The sequence below is a fragment of the Clavelina lepadiformis genome, chromosome 2 (assembly GCF_947623445.1).
Source record: "Clavelina lepadiformis chromosome 2, kaClaLepa1.1, whole genome shotgun sequence".
NCBI lineage: Eukaryota > Metazoa > Chordata > Ascidiacea > Aplousobranchia > Clavelinidae > Clavelina > Clavelina lepadiformis.
In genome coordinates this window covers 13,729,467-13,747,157 of record NC_135241.1, presented here as the reverse complement: position 1 = coordinate 13,747,157, position 17,691 = coordinate 13,729,467, and the positions used below count along the sequence as shown (strand labels likewise).

The 17,691-nt window shown below is 35.0% G+C and overlaps 1 protein-coding gene across 2 annotated transcripts in view; it reads left to right on the top strand.

Moving 5' to 3' along the window:
* The first annotated feature begins 2,104 nt into the window (after positions 1–2,104).
* Positions 2,105–17,691, top strand: part of LOC143446467 (uncharacterized) — a 46,655-nt gene continuing 31,068 nt past the window's right edge. For both annotated transcript variants that reach the window (XM_076946104.1, XM_076946103.1), the window contains exons 1-5: positions 2,105–2,226; positions 3,907–4,056; positions 7,187–7,249; positions 11,320–11,497; positions 12,790–12,890. In XM_076946104.1, coding sequence (XP_076802219.1) covers positions 2,135–2,226; positions 3,907–4,056; positions 7,187–7,249; positions 11,320–11,497; positions 12,790–12,890 — 584 coding nt within the window. In that variant the 5' untranslated portion in view covers positions 2,105–2,134. The remainder of the gene's footprint in view (positions 2,227–3,906; positions 4,057–7,186; positions 7,250–11,319; positions 11,498–12,789; positions 12,891–17,691) is intronic.

Below are 17,691 nucleotides of genomic sequence, written 5' to 3'. Positions count from 1 at the left end.
TTTTTACCATACATGGTAAGGAGATAGATTGGGCTGTACTTTTGGTGATTTGTTTCGCAGACTTTCGTGGTTTGTTTGAAATTATTTAGACTTACCGATTATGATTTTGTAACAAAAAACATCTTTTATAGGCCCAACAGTCAAAGACAATGTATAGGCGTATACCGCATCAAGGCGAGTCGAAATAGTTTTGCTGCTCGAAACTCTTGCAATTAATACGGCTAAGGCGATGTTCCAAAATGAATGCAGATATAGCCAAGTCTATGGTGGATTATGTGACACACACGCTCAGCACAAGATTCAATAACTTGCACGCCCATTTATGATAAATAAACCAGGCTAAGCTATAGGCTATATAGGCCGATTTATAGTAAATAAAAAAAGAACGAAATCTTCAGTGCAGACCAAGGCACCAAATTTTGTATCATTTGTTAAACACTTGTACGATTTCTTGTCAAACACACCCATACTTTTCCGTCGTGTTCATAGCGTAGCCTATACCAGATAGAAAAGTTTGCTTAGTGTGCAGGGGACGAAATTTGTGAACTACAGTGTGCATGTCAATCGTAACTTTTCTTGGCCGCATGCATGGACTTTTCAGATATAGCCTAGATTACAGTATGTTCCAATATGCAGAACTTGTCTGGGAATGGCAAAACTACGAATGCTCAACCGCATTATTGCCTATTTGGGAATACTTCGATTGCGGTGAAAAAACGTATGGTAATCGGCAGAGTAGTTTTCCAGTAAATTTATAACTCATTGGAGTAAAAGTTTTGCAGCTTAGCAATATATAACACTCAAAATCTTTTCTGCCTAATGTGCCGTTGGTTGGCTGCATATTTTTGCATGTTATCAGTGCGTAGAAGCTTTTATGGTGTTACATTGGGGTAAAAAAAAATGATTTCATTTGCGCAAATATTAATTCATTAGGACATGCTATAGGCTATGTTATTACTACTCCAATTTTTCCACTCATCTAATGTGCTAAACTGCTTTATCGGTTAATTAAAATGTAGCGGGCATAGGACAATAGCCTTTTTATCACTTACAATTGAAGCTCAGTTTTTTGCCGTGAAAAAGGAAAAAAAAGATTTATTTCCCTAAGTTATTTTTGTCATTTTCTTTTCATTCCATTTTTCTAATTTCAACTTGTGTTTTGCAATAAACTTTAGCAGGCTATAAAGCAAATAGACCAATGCCCTGCAGTACATGTGCAAATACTAAAATTAAATGGTTGTTCAAAGGAAAAATCGTGTGTTCAAAGCTCTTTTTCACAGTTTCTTATTAACCTAGCTTAAATGTTATAATATAAAAACATAAGCCTAACCTAAACATACCTTTTAATCTAAATCCAACTTTAAGTAAACGATAAATACTTGTTTCAGTTGAGGATTCTCTACACCGATTTTATGTAACAATCTGAAATATAGACATGTGTGCAATCACGTAAATGTATTAGACACATATTTAATGGACAGTTGCCTTGTGTACAAGCTAATTACAGTGTAAAATTACAAAAATTGCTTAAGCGGGTACTTTTTTAGTAGGTAATGATCCGATACAGTATATCTATATCATACATAGGACAGTAAACCAGCAGATGTATTTCACGAATCTGTCAACTATTATGTTTTCTCGTCTGTTGACAGATAGAATAGTTAACAGATACGTTACGGTGTACTAGTGGTGATGTTTCTTGCTTTTGTGCTGTAAGAAGGCTCTCACCATACTTTTCGCTTCTTACGTTAAATCACAAAAATTAACGATAGATATACGAGAGGATGATATCAGTTTAACACTACTTCACATTACTGTACAGTTTTCAATTGTCTCTCGAAGTATTCAGACTACATCATCGCAGAGTTACAATGATCCTGATACTCTGCACATTCCAACGTTTCAGTTGCAAGTAGTACCGGTAGCCTAGATTTTTGGATTGTTTGATCGCCCATTTGTTAAATTCTTGTTTTGTTAACTTGGGCAATGTAATCCAACAGAATTGCTTACTACTTTGAAAATTTACTTTGTTTATCTCGAATTGAAATTGGTATATTTAAAACAAATATACTTAGTAATGGGTGACTTTGAATTTACAATTTGCACAGTTAACGACAATAGAAATAAGGCAAATATGACTGATGTTATTGATGATTCAGTGTCATGGGAAGAAAGAAGAGAACTTCGAAGGAAAAAGCGACAAGAGTTGCTGGCTGAAGCTGACAGGTGAACAGATAATAAGAGCATTCAGGATGCGTATGGGTTTCAAAAAAGGGTCAATTTTTTTGTTTTTTTTTCTATATGTAATAAAATTATTTTTATTGACCGTGTTTTAAAAAGAGTCTTTAGTATAATGCAGTCGGTCAAACTTAAAAATTAATATAAACAATATGCCTCGGCGCGCCTGCGATTAAAATTTTCACCAGACAAAGCGTTTTGGCTATTCATGTTGGCAACATGGTGCTGCATTTTCACTTCACTCAAAATGTTTATGACAAAAAGATGATTGCAATGCAATGTATGTATAGTGGTAAGAAGATTGTGACATGTAAAACTTTATCAGATTAAGGTGATAACACTGTGCAGCCTAATGATGTACAACCGTGCTAAGTTACCACGTCTTCACAAGCGAAGTAAGACAGAAGAAATAAGACTGGTTGCGAGAATTTGTATTTTATATTCGTGTTTATTATATTACTTATAATACAGTGGTCGCCGCTTATAAGATCCACCTCCTATCCAGGAGAAATGGATCCTATAAGCAGCGGATCCAATAAACAGCAGATCCACTAGGTCTCCATATGACTCAAACAAGCTCACTGGGCTTGGTTGTTAATCATGTAATGTATATGACTGTCAAAAATAACTCAAAAGAATCCAAATCTATCTATTCTGTCTCACGCAAACTACAGTGTCTATTACATCACAACGGCTCACTTGTCAGAACCAACTAGGTGAAAAGAGACTTCACGACAGCTGGGGGAAAGTATTTTACTAGGTTTTTTTACTACATGGTCAGACGTTGGGATTGGATCTTTTAAGTGAAGTATTTTGCACTACGTTAGTATGTAGAAATTCCTTTCCACCGGATTTGGATCCAATATCCGTAGATCCTATAAGCGGTGACTACTGTATTATGTGTGCCAGCACAATTTAATTAACTTGCGAGTTTGGCCAACAGTCTACAGTTGTTTGTCAGGTAGTGGATTCATTGCCATTTGCAAGGTAAGGACGGGGCAGTTTCTCAGGGATTAGGCCGAAATGTTTGACATTAATTGGATGTTTCTGAATTTACTAAATTAAAAAATACTCCTAAAATATATATACAGACATCAAAAATTTGTGATTTTTCCGTGTATACATCATATTTTTATTTGAAACCACGTCACACTTGGAAGTTTTCGCAATTGACACGTGTTTTACCAGAAATTAGGACAAAAATGTTGCTGTATGCTTACTGTTTATTATTCAGTTAACCAGTTAGCTAAAACACAAATATCCAGATATATCCATTACCCAGATAGAGAGTATTGATGTGTAATATTATTGATAGTGAATATTGTATGTGGAGTCACTCACTAATTGGAATGCAATTTTCAGTTAAAAGAATTCCTTGAGGATGGTTTTTATAATAACTCAATAAATTTTAATTCAATTGTCTTAGTATGATAGTTCAACAACACTAAACAGGTTGATTCTATGATCGCACTTTTTGTTGGGAATCTTTCCGAAAAAAAAGAGATTAATGACATAAGATTGTTTCCAAACTGATTTTATTTCAGAGAAATATTTTTTTGTAATTGTAAAATTTCTTTCTGTTGTTATAATTTGCAACTTGTTCAATTTCAAAAACAATTACTAGTTATTGTATCAATTTGATTTTTTAAAACCTTCTATTATGTGAAGACTTGTAAGAAAAACTGAGAAATCTACGACTACATCAAAATTGATTCATGAGCGAACAGAGCTAGAGGATGATGAAGAATTTGAAAGAGAACGGTTAAGACGTCGCCGTGAAAGGGAGGAAAGGAGAAGAAAAGAACGAGAAGAACTGGAGTAAGTTTAACTGTTTCTGTGTATATTTTGTAATAAAGCTTGTAGCAAATGATATTATTTGCTGTGTTCGATCAATTGTACAAAATTCAGCTCACCAGTTACAGAGTGGTGTGTGTAACATTCGCTCGTTTACACGCTCCAAAAGAATGACTTTATTTGCAATGTCAACTCGCAACATGATCGCAGTGTTTCCAACATAACACATCAATAAACACATGGTGGCGCTGATACGAACATCGTATGGACACTACATTTCCTCCCATGTCAAATGTATAATTCCCTATTAACTAAATTTTGCTAACAGTAAAGAACACATTTCACTGCGCATAAAACAGGATCATTAAAGATTTCCATACCCAAGTCGTATTAAAAAAATACGCCATAGATCATAACAAACTCATCATAACGCTCCGTTTTCTTGAGGTCGTTACGAGGCCGTAGATTAATAGAGGGTTTAGCAATTTCATGACTTGTAATTTCAATACTGGTTTGAGTTTCCGGTGTTTCCCCTTATCACAATCAATTGCATCATTATCAGCATTACATTTCTTTACATGTGACACATTACATTTATATTGCACTCCAGCATTATCAATTGGAACACTGTTTCCATGTTTCTTTACCACAACAAAAAGTTGTTTATGCAATGTAGTAGATAATTTATCTTGCACATTTTGTTTCAGTAACACAGTGTCCCCAGGTTTAACATCACTATGCCCAGCAGACTATCTTAAATCTGCATAGTCCTTACCCTTTTGCCTAAGTTCTGCATCATGTTCATGAGCAAATTGTAAATCATCAAAACACGATAAATCAAACACATGTAAGTTGCTACATATTTTACGGTTAAAAAACAATTCAGCTGGACTAACTCCAGTAGTACTATGAGGTGTAGAACGATACATCAATAAATAAATATTAATCTCCTTTTTCCAGTCCTTACCATCGGCCTGGGCAATGTTTAGGCGTTTAAGTAATTATCTATTCTGGCGTTCAACTTCCCCATTTGCTTCCCCATTTCCTCCGACTTTCCCTGTACTGTACATCTAAATAGATGTCTTTCATTAGGGTACGTTCGTCAAAGGCTGAAAGTAATTGGTTAAAGCATTCACAGCTTCATCGTATTTTGACAAGTCATCACCTTCCAAGGTAAAGCAAATATCTTGTAATGCAGCTCGTCCACAGTGTAACAAAAGACTGCGATTTTGCTTTTGACCGGTTACATTTCTGGCTTCTGCGTACCCTTCAAACAACCTTTTCTATTCAGTCCAGCGAGAACTATCACCAGGACTCTCACAATCGAACGTAGTCAGATCGAACTTATTTAACTCCATCTCTTTGAGTAGGCTACTTTTCCTCTTAGCCTATCTTAAGATATTATCTTCGTCGCCAGTGTAACATTCGTTCCTGTAACACGCTCCAAAAGAATAACTTTATTTGTAATGTCAACTCGCAACATGATCGCAGTGTTTCCAATACAACACATCAATAAACACATGGTGGTGCTAATATGAACATCGTACGGACACTACAGTGGGTTCTGTATGTTTTTCTCCTGCGACAAACGTTTTGCATCATCAAAAAAATGATTTTTTTCCACTACTTAAACTGTCACCCGAAATGTACGTGCTGGCATTTGCATATGTAACCATATGCAAAAGGTTCCATGCAATGGTAAATGACTGCTTGTGACATTCATTGCAAAACAAACCACCCAAGACATGTTTATTTTACTCATCTTATTTGTTTGCTAGTAGGTAATAAAAACAAAGTTTAAAGTTTAATCAAAACAAAGTTTCCACAAAGTTGGACCTTTAGAGGTGGCTGGTGAGAGTTTTGGTGAGGCTGGTAGTCAATGCATTTTTCGTTATTGTCTTCCAATATGAAATCATTCATGTGATGATAACTTTCATGTAACACCCATGCGACAGTCAGGCCTATTGGGCATTACGAAGGGTTTAGGCATGTTTAAAAATGCAACGTTATTAAGATAAAACTGCATGCTGTCTCTGACTCTTGCTCCACGTCAGCCACGTTGTGTCACATCATGTCGTATCATAGTTTTCTAGATCGATACGAATAATTAGCTAGCCACAGAGAACACAGTATAGTCATGTTGTGAATTAATGGACAATTACAAGCAGTAATAATTTTGAGTAGCAATTACCAAGCGTTTGTATCAGGTTTTCTTAACAATTTGACAGACTTCGCTTTAATATTGTAATCACACCAGCATGCTAGTAAACAGACACTGTAACATAAGCTTCTTTAAGCTAACACTAAAATAGCGGCCTGGCCAGTATTAATACAGATTTAAACAACTCGTTGCAAAATACATAACATCACATCCAATAATACAGTACCATCGGCGCGCCTATATCACATGAAAAAAAGCAAACACTACTACAATACAATGTTTGTAAACAATAATGTAATTGACATAGTAAACCAAACATGCATATAATCCTTCATTTATTTTTATGTCTTGGTTTCCAGGTTTGAATTGACTGATTTTCTGGGGTTGAAATCTATAATCTGTTGGGTAAAAACTGAGGTTAAAACTTTGGTAAAAACTATGGTAAAACTCCTTAACTGTTACCAGAATATTAGAAGCCTTTTCTTAACCTAACATCCACACAGTTTAGTAGTAAAACCTACTTGTTTGTAATTATGGAACGAGTATAAAAATATTAAATATTAACCAATTATATATATTTTTCTCCCTCAGATTTGATGTTTCCTAATTTTTCTTTTTTACATCTACTTAAATGGATACAATTTTCTATTTTAGGCAATGAATCAAGTTGTCATTTAAACCATTCGCTTTAGAGATGTGATTTAATTTGATATTTGTGAAAATTGGCAAAACAAAATTCTTTCTTAGGAACAAAGTGTTCAGAACTGCCAAAGACATGTTTGAGTTTGCTTGGATGTTGGCCTCACAATTTATTTTTTAAGTGGCCATGTGTATTAATCAGTGTTTTTACATAATTCAGTCATTTTGGGATCTTGTGCTTCTAATGCCCTTGTTTATTATTGTATTTTTTCTGCATGACGACATGCCAATGTTCAGTATACTGTTATCATTAAAATTAATATTGTATATATATAACTTTAAACTTCTAAACAGAAAACAATTAAAGGAGGAGGAAGAAATGAAAGCAGAGCGTGACAGACGAAGGGAAGAAAGGAGGTACAACCTGAGTTTGTTAGCGCAAAAACAAGTTTGTTTTTCATTCAGTCATTTCATTTTGCATCATAATTGTGGGGATGCAGTTGTTTGCAATACAGTAGGTACTAATCCTTCCCTTAGTAAGGGGGTGCTAGTCCTAAACGGCTGTAACAGTTGGACAATACTCTTAGATTAAACAAGTGCATATGTTTTCATCGGTAGTTGATCAACTGAGTGACAGTTCATTTGAGTGACACATTGGTAAGTACTGTTCAAACTACAGTAATGGGTTAGGGTTAAGGTTAATTATGTCACTCGAATGAATAATTTATGTCATAATTATGTCACTCAAATACTGTCATTCAAATGAACTGTCACTCAGATGATATTCACCCGTTTTCATCAAAATTATCAATATTGGTCTACTGGTTAAATGTGCATTAATTGATTACGTACTAAAAATACATCAGTTATCCTCTATGGAGTCACATGTTTTGTGGTTACTTACTGCCCGTTTTAGTTAACTGAAGTAATTTAATCGTTCATTTACTGTAGATCTGTTTCTTGAGATTATTGACATAAATTGGCGGTAACTTTAGAAATAACACTTTTCTTCACAACAGTGTGAACCAAGCATGTTGTTATTATCAGCATTTAATTTGTTCAGGATTGCTTGACGGTGCAAGTATATATTTGATACTTAGATTTGTTGATTTTGGATGAGGACAACTCTATTAATATGCGAACAAATTGGTTGACAGGGTTAATATAATGCCAGAGTATAGAACATCTCAGTATGTAGGTTAATCAATTCACAATGGACATACCCGTATACGTGCAATGTAGTTGACAGTAAAATCTTTGATATTTTGTTTTTGCAATTTATGATCTGAATGTTTGGTCGTACACTGTATGTTGGCTACTGTTTAGTATGTATGTATTTAAAAAATTAGAATTGACATATTGTGATATAAACTAGGCTTTGATTATGATTAGCATATATCAGTGGTGGGCAAACTACGGCCTGCCAGCCGCATGCGGCTCGCCGGCATGTTTTTTGTGGCTCTTCTAGTCGAATCGTAAAATTCCCAAAATTGTGAAGGCTACCAAGAGTACCGTTTATGAACGTTTCGCTCATTTTCTTTTATTTAGGCCAGCATTTTGTTTATGACATAACAATAGACATAGAATCCGAAGAGTTAGTTAACAGCAAGTCAACGCAATTTCATTGCTAAGACAGTAAGCTTTAACTCAGTTTAGTCTACTTAAATACACTGCAAAACGAAAACGATGACATCTAATGCTAGCAAGTATGGTCTTTAACAAAGTTGGGCAAACTGTGGCTCGCCGACAAGTTTTTAGTGGCTGCTCTAGCTGAATAGTAATATCCAATATTGTTCATTATCGATGCATTGTTTACTGTATTTGTATTAACACGACTGATTTTGCGGCTCGCTGGTGTTTGTAGTTTTTACGCAAGTGACTCTTTCGTTGAACAAGTTTGCCCACCCCTGACATATATCATAGTCAAAGCATATCAGATGGGAGGGTTGTTAGCATGGATATACAATCATTTGCAAAAGTATTGGACCACCTTTGAATAATTGCCAATCTGATAACTTTTCATAGCTGAAAATCGACAAAAGAAGGTTTGTCATTATTGGACAAATATGTGTGTGACTTAATCGTTTTTAATTCATCTGATAGATTAACAGTCCAAAACTTCACACATCGAAATTTTGAAGTGAGGGACACGTCCAAAAACAAGGTAGTCTTACTGGAAAGAACACTCTTCACTGAATATTCTTGTAAAATAATTCTAAAAATAATTCTTGGTTAGGTAATTATATGCAAAAGAAAATCGCAAAATTGGTCTTACTTGTGACCTAGATCAAGGCTCTTGTGATCACTGCCAATAGGTAGATAGGTGACAGTCTATAGCCCAACCATGGCAACTAGCAGGCCTATGGTACTGGTTTGACGGGTAGCCTATGCGGTCCAAAGGATACCGTAACTTCACGGACGCACAGGATTGTGATACCACTTTTTCACATTAAAAAAAATCGCAATTTATTCAGTTATAATGCTTCGTGTTGCTAATTTCTTCGCATGGCGCCTATTTGGACATAGGCTAAACTCTTATGGCCTACACTCTTGACTTCAATTGACTAACACGCAAGGAAAATAACAGCAGGAACATGTTGTCAAGCAACTTGATTAATCTATGACATAACAAGAGCCTTCATCTACATCACAATGAAGGCCAAAAACTGAGACTTTTTGCGATTTTCGTTTGCTGATAACTACCTAACCAAGAATTATTTTCCAGAAATATTTCACTAGGATGTTCAGTTAACAGTGTTTTTTCATATCAGATAAACTTGTTTTTGAACTTGTCCCTCACATTAGAGTTTTTTGCCTTTTTCTGTTTTAATTTGTGAGAGAAAGGTTGTCTGGAGATGACTTGGTGTTGTGTTTATGAACTGCATTATAGAGGAATGGAGCTGGTATAAAAATTTTGCTTGAATTTGTCAGTCAGTCTGTAATTGACAGATTATTTGAGATAGATTGGGGATATCATTTTTATTGTAAAGAGCTTCTAGTTTGATATACCTATCACTAAAAGTAACTAATCTCACTATTTTGTTGTGTAGTGTGTTTAAAGGCTTAAAAATATTGCCTGAAGCAGATCCCCAGACCAATATGCCATATTGCAATACACTATAAACTAGAGCATAGTATAATATCCTCAATGTTTTTGAGTTGCAAATTGTCTCCTTTTGTGTAGAACATTGCAAGTTTTTGATAATATTTTGCAAGGTTTTTCAACATGATAATTCCACTTTAATTGTATATATCTAAATTTTTTTAACCAATTATTTTCCCTTTTAAGTTCAATTTCCATTTGTTTTCAATTTCTGCAATATTTGTGTATGCTTCAAATACGACTGTACGGTATCATCAGCAAATAGTCTTGATGCAAGTGAAGTGTTGATTAGTTAAATCATTTGCATATATAACAAAAATAACAGTGGTCTTAATACTGGTCCCTGTGCTATTCCTCGAGTTGATATACAGTCACTACACTTCATGAGAAGTATGACTTAGTCAAGTTGTTTGCTATACCACTGATGCCATTGCAATCTAATTTTCTCAATACCTGACTATGAGGTGCAGTATCAAATGCTTAAGTTAATGAAAAACCAAACCATTCATGTACAATTCTAGGCCTATACCTATTTTTTTCCTTTTCTTAAATGATATAGCCTATTCATTTACGTTTTTCACTGTGAATGCGGAAGAGTGATGCTTTCGAAATCCAAATTGGAGATTCTGCAAAATTATTTTTAAAAACATATTATATTCTATAAACTTTGAACAGTTTGTTTAGTTGACTAAACTGAGGTCGATATTTATTTGGATCATTTTATGTTTATTTTTTTGTATACAGGAATCACATTGGCAAATTTTAATTTTGTTTTATAGATGCTGGGGTTTAATGCTTAGTTAAATATATATGCTAGAGGTCCAGAGATTTGTTTTCAGAATAGATTTTTTTATGAAGAGCGTACATTTATGAATTCCATCAGAGTCGTTAGTTTCGTTTGTTGTTTTGTGTCTGATTCTTACAAAGTGTTGATTTAAGAGTTAGGGTATTTTAATTAGGCTAGTCGTTTTTATATCATCTATATCAGGGTTGTCTAAACTTTTTTCACTGAGGGCCATGTGCTAAAACGTTCACCAGTGTCTGTGCCACACTCACTATGTGTGAAGATCACTGCTTGCCTACAATGTACTAAATGCACGACCACGAACAAAGTCATTGGCTGCAAAACATCAACTAGACTAATTTTTAGACAACCACGATGTAATAGTAATTTATTTAATGCAACATATGATGTAACCTCAAAGAGTTTTTAAGTTAAAGGTTTGGTTACAACCCTGAGCTAAGGCAGTGCTAATGACATTATTTTCTGATATTATTTCGTTTTTATTGTGACAATTAACAATACTTTTCTTCAGTTTTTCATATGCATTAATTATTTGCTTGTACTGTATGTAAATTTTAGTGTTCGCATATATTTCCATAGAAAACAAAGGGAAGCAGAAGAAAACAAACACCAGCAGAAAGAAGGCAATGATCTAAATATAAAATCTTCTCATACAACCACAATTGGTACGGAAGAAGTTGAAACCTTTCCTGACCAAACTAACGAAATGTTGCATACCAGTGTAACAAAGGAGAATGTTGAACTAATCCCTTTAGAGGTGAATAATGTTAATGTAGTCAGATGTTAAACATTTTTTTAACAAATGCCAAATACTGTAACGTTACACTGACGAGTGCTCCCGAATACTGCAATCATGAGGTATAGGCGTCTTATTTGCCGGTTGCTCAAGCGTACCAGTCCAACGAGAACTTAGAAGAAATTTTGTATCAGTTTGAATTTTTTTGCAGTGGGAGACACTTCCATTCATGACTTAGATTGTGATTATCATAAGAGCAATGGAAGCATAGCAGTTTAGCCTATGACAGAATGAAATGAGAGTGTAACAGAATTTTTTCTATACTGCACTTGTAGATTATATATATCAGACTTGCGTAGTTGGAATTACAAACAAAGCCATGTAACACATTGCTGTTACTCATCACATCCTGATTATTTTCTATCTAAAAGGCAACAAATCAGTTTGTAAAGCCCTTCATAAAACGTTGTAGAGAACTTTGTTACATACATTGTAATCGGCGTCTTCAAGTTTGGATAGATGACCACGAACAGAAAGGGCGTTAGCAAAACTTTGCAAATCTCCCCCCAGGGCTTGCACTCAACCAAGTAATGGTTGGCAGGCAAAATCTCTAATACATGAATTTCCAGCCAATTTTGTCTTTTTTTTCTTATGACATGTCATGCAATAATTTTTTTCATTAAGATAAAAGATAATCTGCATAAATGCTCCCTGATTGCTTTGGAAGTTTCAACGCTGGTACTTTAAGACCCGTATCTATCAAGTAAATTTTCAAAATCTGCTTCACCCTTTGTAAGGTGAAAAATGAAATGCACATCATATTTCACAATCTACCACACGTGTAGTTAAAATGATTTCTGTACTTGTACATTGTACAACCAGTAGGTGTGGCAGAGCCACATTAAACACTAGTGATTTTTTGTCATAAAAAGTGCAAAATACAATATAATTTTGCTGTACATTAAGTAATTGCGGTTTAAAACATTTTAACATCGTAAAATATTTGATTTTTGCATTAGCTACCTACAACGATAAGTGAAAATATAAAATATTCAGGTTTTGTAGTATTTAATAATAGTTTTTACTTTTAGTAATATTCAGGTAAGTACTGAAAGTGTTTAAGCTTACTATTTTTTATTTTTTTAGTTTGTAACTCTGCCTTTATTGGTGGGTAATTTAATCTATTTGGTCATTTATAAGTTTCAAGCAGTAGGAAATATGAAGGTTAGGGCCCATAGTGCGAATTGTGATTCAATTGTTTTTGAGTGTAGCATACAGTATCACTATTATTTGTATTTGTGCAAAACTTACAGAATAGCCATGATGAAATTGATGAAGGAGGAGATGACGAATATGACAATGAAAGCAATAATCTCAAAGACTCCGAAACATTTGCTGTTGTGTGCAAACCCATGTATGTCTAAACCCAACTTCTATTATTTGTTTTTCATAATAGGAAACGTTACTTGTTAGCAAGGGCGGATTAGCAAAGTAAAACTAAAATTTTTAGTACCAAGTTGAGCAAATCAGGTCCAAAACAAGGTTTGTGAATAAGAAAACAGTTATAGTGGTTGTTTTAAAGAAAGACGAGTGTATTTGGCAAGTAGCTCATATGTTTTCAACTTTACCTTCACTGTAAAATTGTCTACAGAAGTCGTATCTATTCATAGTTAAAAAGTTTATAAGTTGTGTTTTTTTTTATAAGTTGTTATCAAGTTGGCGTGAAAACAAAAATGTCCATGAAATAGGGTAATTTGCAACAAAAAAATTGTAACACAACATCAAACTTTTGCAATAGCTTGGTTTGTAGAATATTATAAGTAAAAGGGCAATAGAATTGCAATGATATGCGAGTCGCTCAAATTTGGCAAAATAAATTTTTAACAAAGTCCAGGTGTGGTTACTGTATGTCACTGATAATTTAAATGACAGAAACAATTATCATTTTCAATCGTCATGGTATGTACTGTAGTTTTAAATGTAAATGTTATAGCTTATGTCCAACCCAGAGACGGGTCGGGCTCTGATTCGAGCTTTATGAAAATTGTCAGACTAAATTTGGGCCGGCATGCAAACATTTTTTTACAATTTTATAAGATCAAGAATTTGTTTTTGTCTCAGCCATTGGGAGTATTCTGTTACCTATATTGTAAATTGTAGTCTATACTTCACATATAAAAACAAGCTCTGACAAAGCAAAGCCCAGTGTTTCAAGATACAACAAATTTACCAATATTTAAAATGTTGCTAGTGAACCGTTGTGATAGTTATCATCGAATATTGACAAGTTTGCATTCAGGTGGCATTTCAGGAAATTTCCTCAAACCCAAGTGGGCTAATCCGTCCCTGCCTGTAACGATATAAATTTCTATGGGTATTATCGTTTTTCTTGTTTTGGTCGTTGAGGCACCATATTGCGGAAAGCTCACATGTATGAGTTAGTCTGTCTATACTAACTACCTTTAGATTATATTAATACACATTTCTGTCGCTTCAAGTATTGGTGTGAACATTTTTATCTTTGTCATTTGATTTCAACATAGTTGGCTGTTTACATTTGGTGTTAACCTACTTAGTGAAAACCAACAGGTAAATTTTATGAACTAGAATATTTCTGTCGACTTATAGTTTTGTCATTAATTAATGGCAAACTTTTATTAGGTTTTGTTTTGTTAAACTTATTAACAATGAAAGCCTGCCCACTCTATCCACAACGGTTTATCTTACTTTTGATCAGGAAGCTACTTTGTTATATACATTTTGTGGATTCTCTCATTAACCAGCAGTTAAAAGTATAAAATTGTCATTGTGACTTTTTGATTATCTCGTTAGGCCCAGGGCTTTGGAGCAGGCATAAACATTAAATTTCTCCGGCTCCAGCTCCAGCTCCGGAGCTCATTAATACCACTGCTCCAGCTCCGGCTCCATTACGTTAAAACTGATATTTAAGGATGAACGTTCAATTAGGAATAGGGCCTATCTAGCGTTTCAAAATAATCACAAACAAAACAACACAATCAATGAACACAAAACATTTATTTCTGCACAAAGAAGCTCAAAAACCATTCGTGCGAAGAAATAATATTGCCTCTGTCAAGTCTTCTTTCATCGAGCATCTTAAATCAGAGCGAATGATGCGCAATGCGGAGAAAAGTTTCTCCACGCTCACTATGTGTTGGTGGCAAAGCTGTAACTGAGTACGCCACTTTTTGCAGAATATCTGGGTACATGGAAATTGCATCCATGACAGCAACTTTTGAGGACCTATCAATATTTTCCATATTGGATAATGCATTGGTAAAGTCCATTTTATACCTTTAAAGTGCACTTCCATCTGTAGCTTCTGCTGCAATTTTGCGACGTTTTGCCTGCCGATCTAGAATTTTTTCAAAGTCCTCATCTTCTGAGGTGGGTGAGAAGTTTGCTGATTCTCCCATGTTGATTTGATTTCCACCTTGTGACAGATTTTTACCTAATCTCCTTTCTTCATGATCCTTCATAGACAGAGCAATTTCGAGTAAAGTAGCTTTGCCTTTTGAATGTTGCTCATCATTTAATATTACCCTGTACATCGGGTCAACATATACTGCTGCCAGCAGCACATCATTGGCGAAAGCGCCTGCTCACGACGCTCCATAGATGTTCTTATCGCATCAGCCAAATTGCCACCAATTTGAGAAAACTGGAAAAGTAGTTTTTCCATTCTTTGAAAAATGACCCTGGTGTCAAATCAGAAGCCTGCAGTTTTTTGGTTGTGACGAAAGGATGGCGAAGCAACTCTTCCAGCTGTTTTACTTCGTTCCATTGACCATCAGACAGTGATACATTTGGATGTGCAATGTCTACCAAGACAGGTTTCAGTTCAAGAAGGCGTTCAAGCATAAGGTATGTACTACCCCACCTTGTAGCTTGGTCATTAATAGCCCCTTTATTGGTCTTTCTCTTCAAAATTGCATCAATTTTTGGAGTTCTTGCAGCTATCACAACCAGGCGAATTTTGCTGATCAGTGAAGCAACATGTCTCACTTCTAACCCATCACGGATTGCAAGCTGCAATGTATGGGCAGCACATCGCATATGCGACATGTTTTTAAACTCTGAATGGTATGCAAAAGCCAATGTACTTATTTCATCTTAAGTTGGAATGTCCTCTACTTCAACATCATCTTCATTTTCATCAACAACACAGTCTTCAGCCAATTTCTCAACTGCCAGAGTCATGTTGGAAGCATTGTCGGTTACTATTGCCAGTACTTGTTGCTTGGATATGTCAAAGTCATTGAGAACATCTTCAACCATCCTTTTGATAAAATCGTTGGAGTGTTGGTTCTCTGTGTCTTTAACTGCCAATGTAAAGATGCTCACTTCATTTTTAGAGTCAACAAACTGAGCATTTACTGCAAAATAGTTTATTCTGTGTCTTGTGCATGCATCTAGTTTCAAAAACAAAAATTTATCTCTTAAATCCTCTTTTAATTTTTTTTTCTGTTTCTCAGCTTCAGATAGAATCATATTTCTTATACTTGATAGTGAAACACTGTGGAAGTATTTCACTGTGGAAGTATTGCGAAAGCATTTGTTGTTTACTTGTGCTGCTGTCTTGAATATCTTCTTTGTTCTTTGGTTGCTCTTCTTCAAGAACAGTTTTGAAAATATCAGGGTGATGTCGTTGTATGTGACGTTTCAAATTGAACACTTTTAATCCTAATTTGGCTGCACAAATTTCTTCAATTTTTTCAATTTGACAAATGTAACCCTCTTCATCCACTCTCTCAAAATAACTGACAACGGCAGATTTCTGGCTTTTCTTACTCATATCGTTAGTACAGAATTAAGATCTTTAAATGCCCTAAAAGGTTGGATTAGCATAAACTAAACAAAGGTAATATCCACAACTTTCCTGCTACATCACTGGCTAAAGGAACTACGGTACTATCAATATAAATACCTGAGTGAAAACTATCAAATCAGTCATTCAGTAGTCAGTGACATCGGTAGCAGCTACAAACATGTGACTACTCTGCTGTCAAATCCCCAGCAACCTGAGTTAGTTAGAATTAGAAAGGGTGGCGCTAAAGAGGCAACAATTCTTAATTTTGTGAAAGGTTGCTTTTAAATTATGTGAATTCAACCTATAATAGTAGGCTAGTAGCATAGCATCTTATAAAATACATCGGAGCCGGAGCTATTTTTCAAACAACTGGCTCCAGCTCCATTTAAATTTCAAGTAGAGCTCCGGCTCCAGCTCCGTTGAAATTGCACGGCTCCGGCTCCAAAGCCCTGGTTAGGCCATCTAAATTTGTTTAAAAAAATTTTTCTGAGTATTATCTCGACACTATAAAAAGTTTAGGTTTGACAAGGAATCAAGTTGCAACAAATGAGAAAACAAGATGATAACCCTTGGTCCCCTAATGGCTTCTAAGAATTTGGGAGACTGTGACTACAACGGTTCTATGCTGATTTTTGGGATGTTGTGGTGTTGCAAGCTGTAATGGCTCTAATCAGCCAAGACATCTTGGTAGGACCAACATGGAGAATGAGCTACATGAGTATATGTTTTCTGGGCCCTGAACCTTGCCTGAATTTGTTTGTTGTAGGGCAAGGCAAACTAATTTGGGGGGAAATATACCCTTCACAGGTCAGAAATTTTGCCACAAGTCTAGAAAACTTGTAATCCTTCTGCTTGTGCATACCTTTTTTAACGATTAAGTAGAATGATGTTTGAGGAAAAGTGGCATTAGAGATGGGGTGAACTGACCAGCCAGTGCAGCACTCGTGCTGTGTGAACTAACTAGTTCTAAAATATTACCAGAAAGTTGTGATGTATGCTAAAATAACCCTTAAAAATTTATTTTCAAACTAACGTCTGAGTCTTCTAATTTCCCCCGTGTTTAGTACTCAAGAAAACATCACAGCAGTAATGTATGAGTTGCGTAATATATTCAACATAATTTACCTTGTAAATGACACATGACAAGACTGAACTTCAGGGAATAACAATCACCAAATTAGTACATCAGAATAGGAATAGAGCAATATCTGAAAAGAGAGTGACTATCACCAAACTAATAGTGCTACTAATTAATACCCAATGAATTATTACGTAACTACCTTACTATTTTCACTAAGTTCATTCCACTATTTACGAGCAGCATGTTAAGAGTTGTGGTTAGCACGAAGAATGAGAACAGAAACTTAAACATTAGAAAGCATTT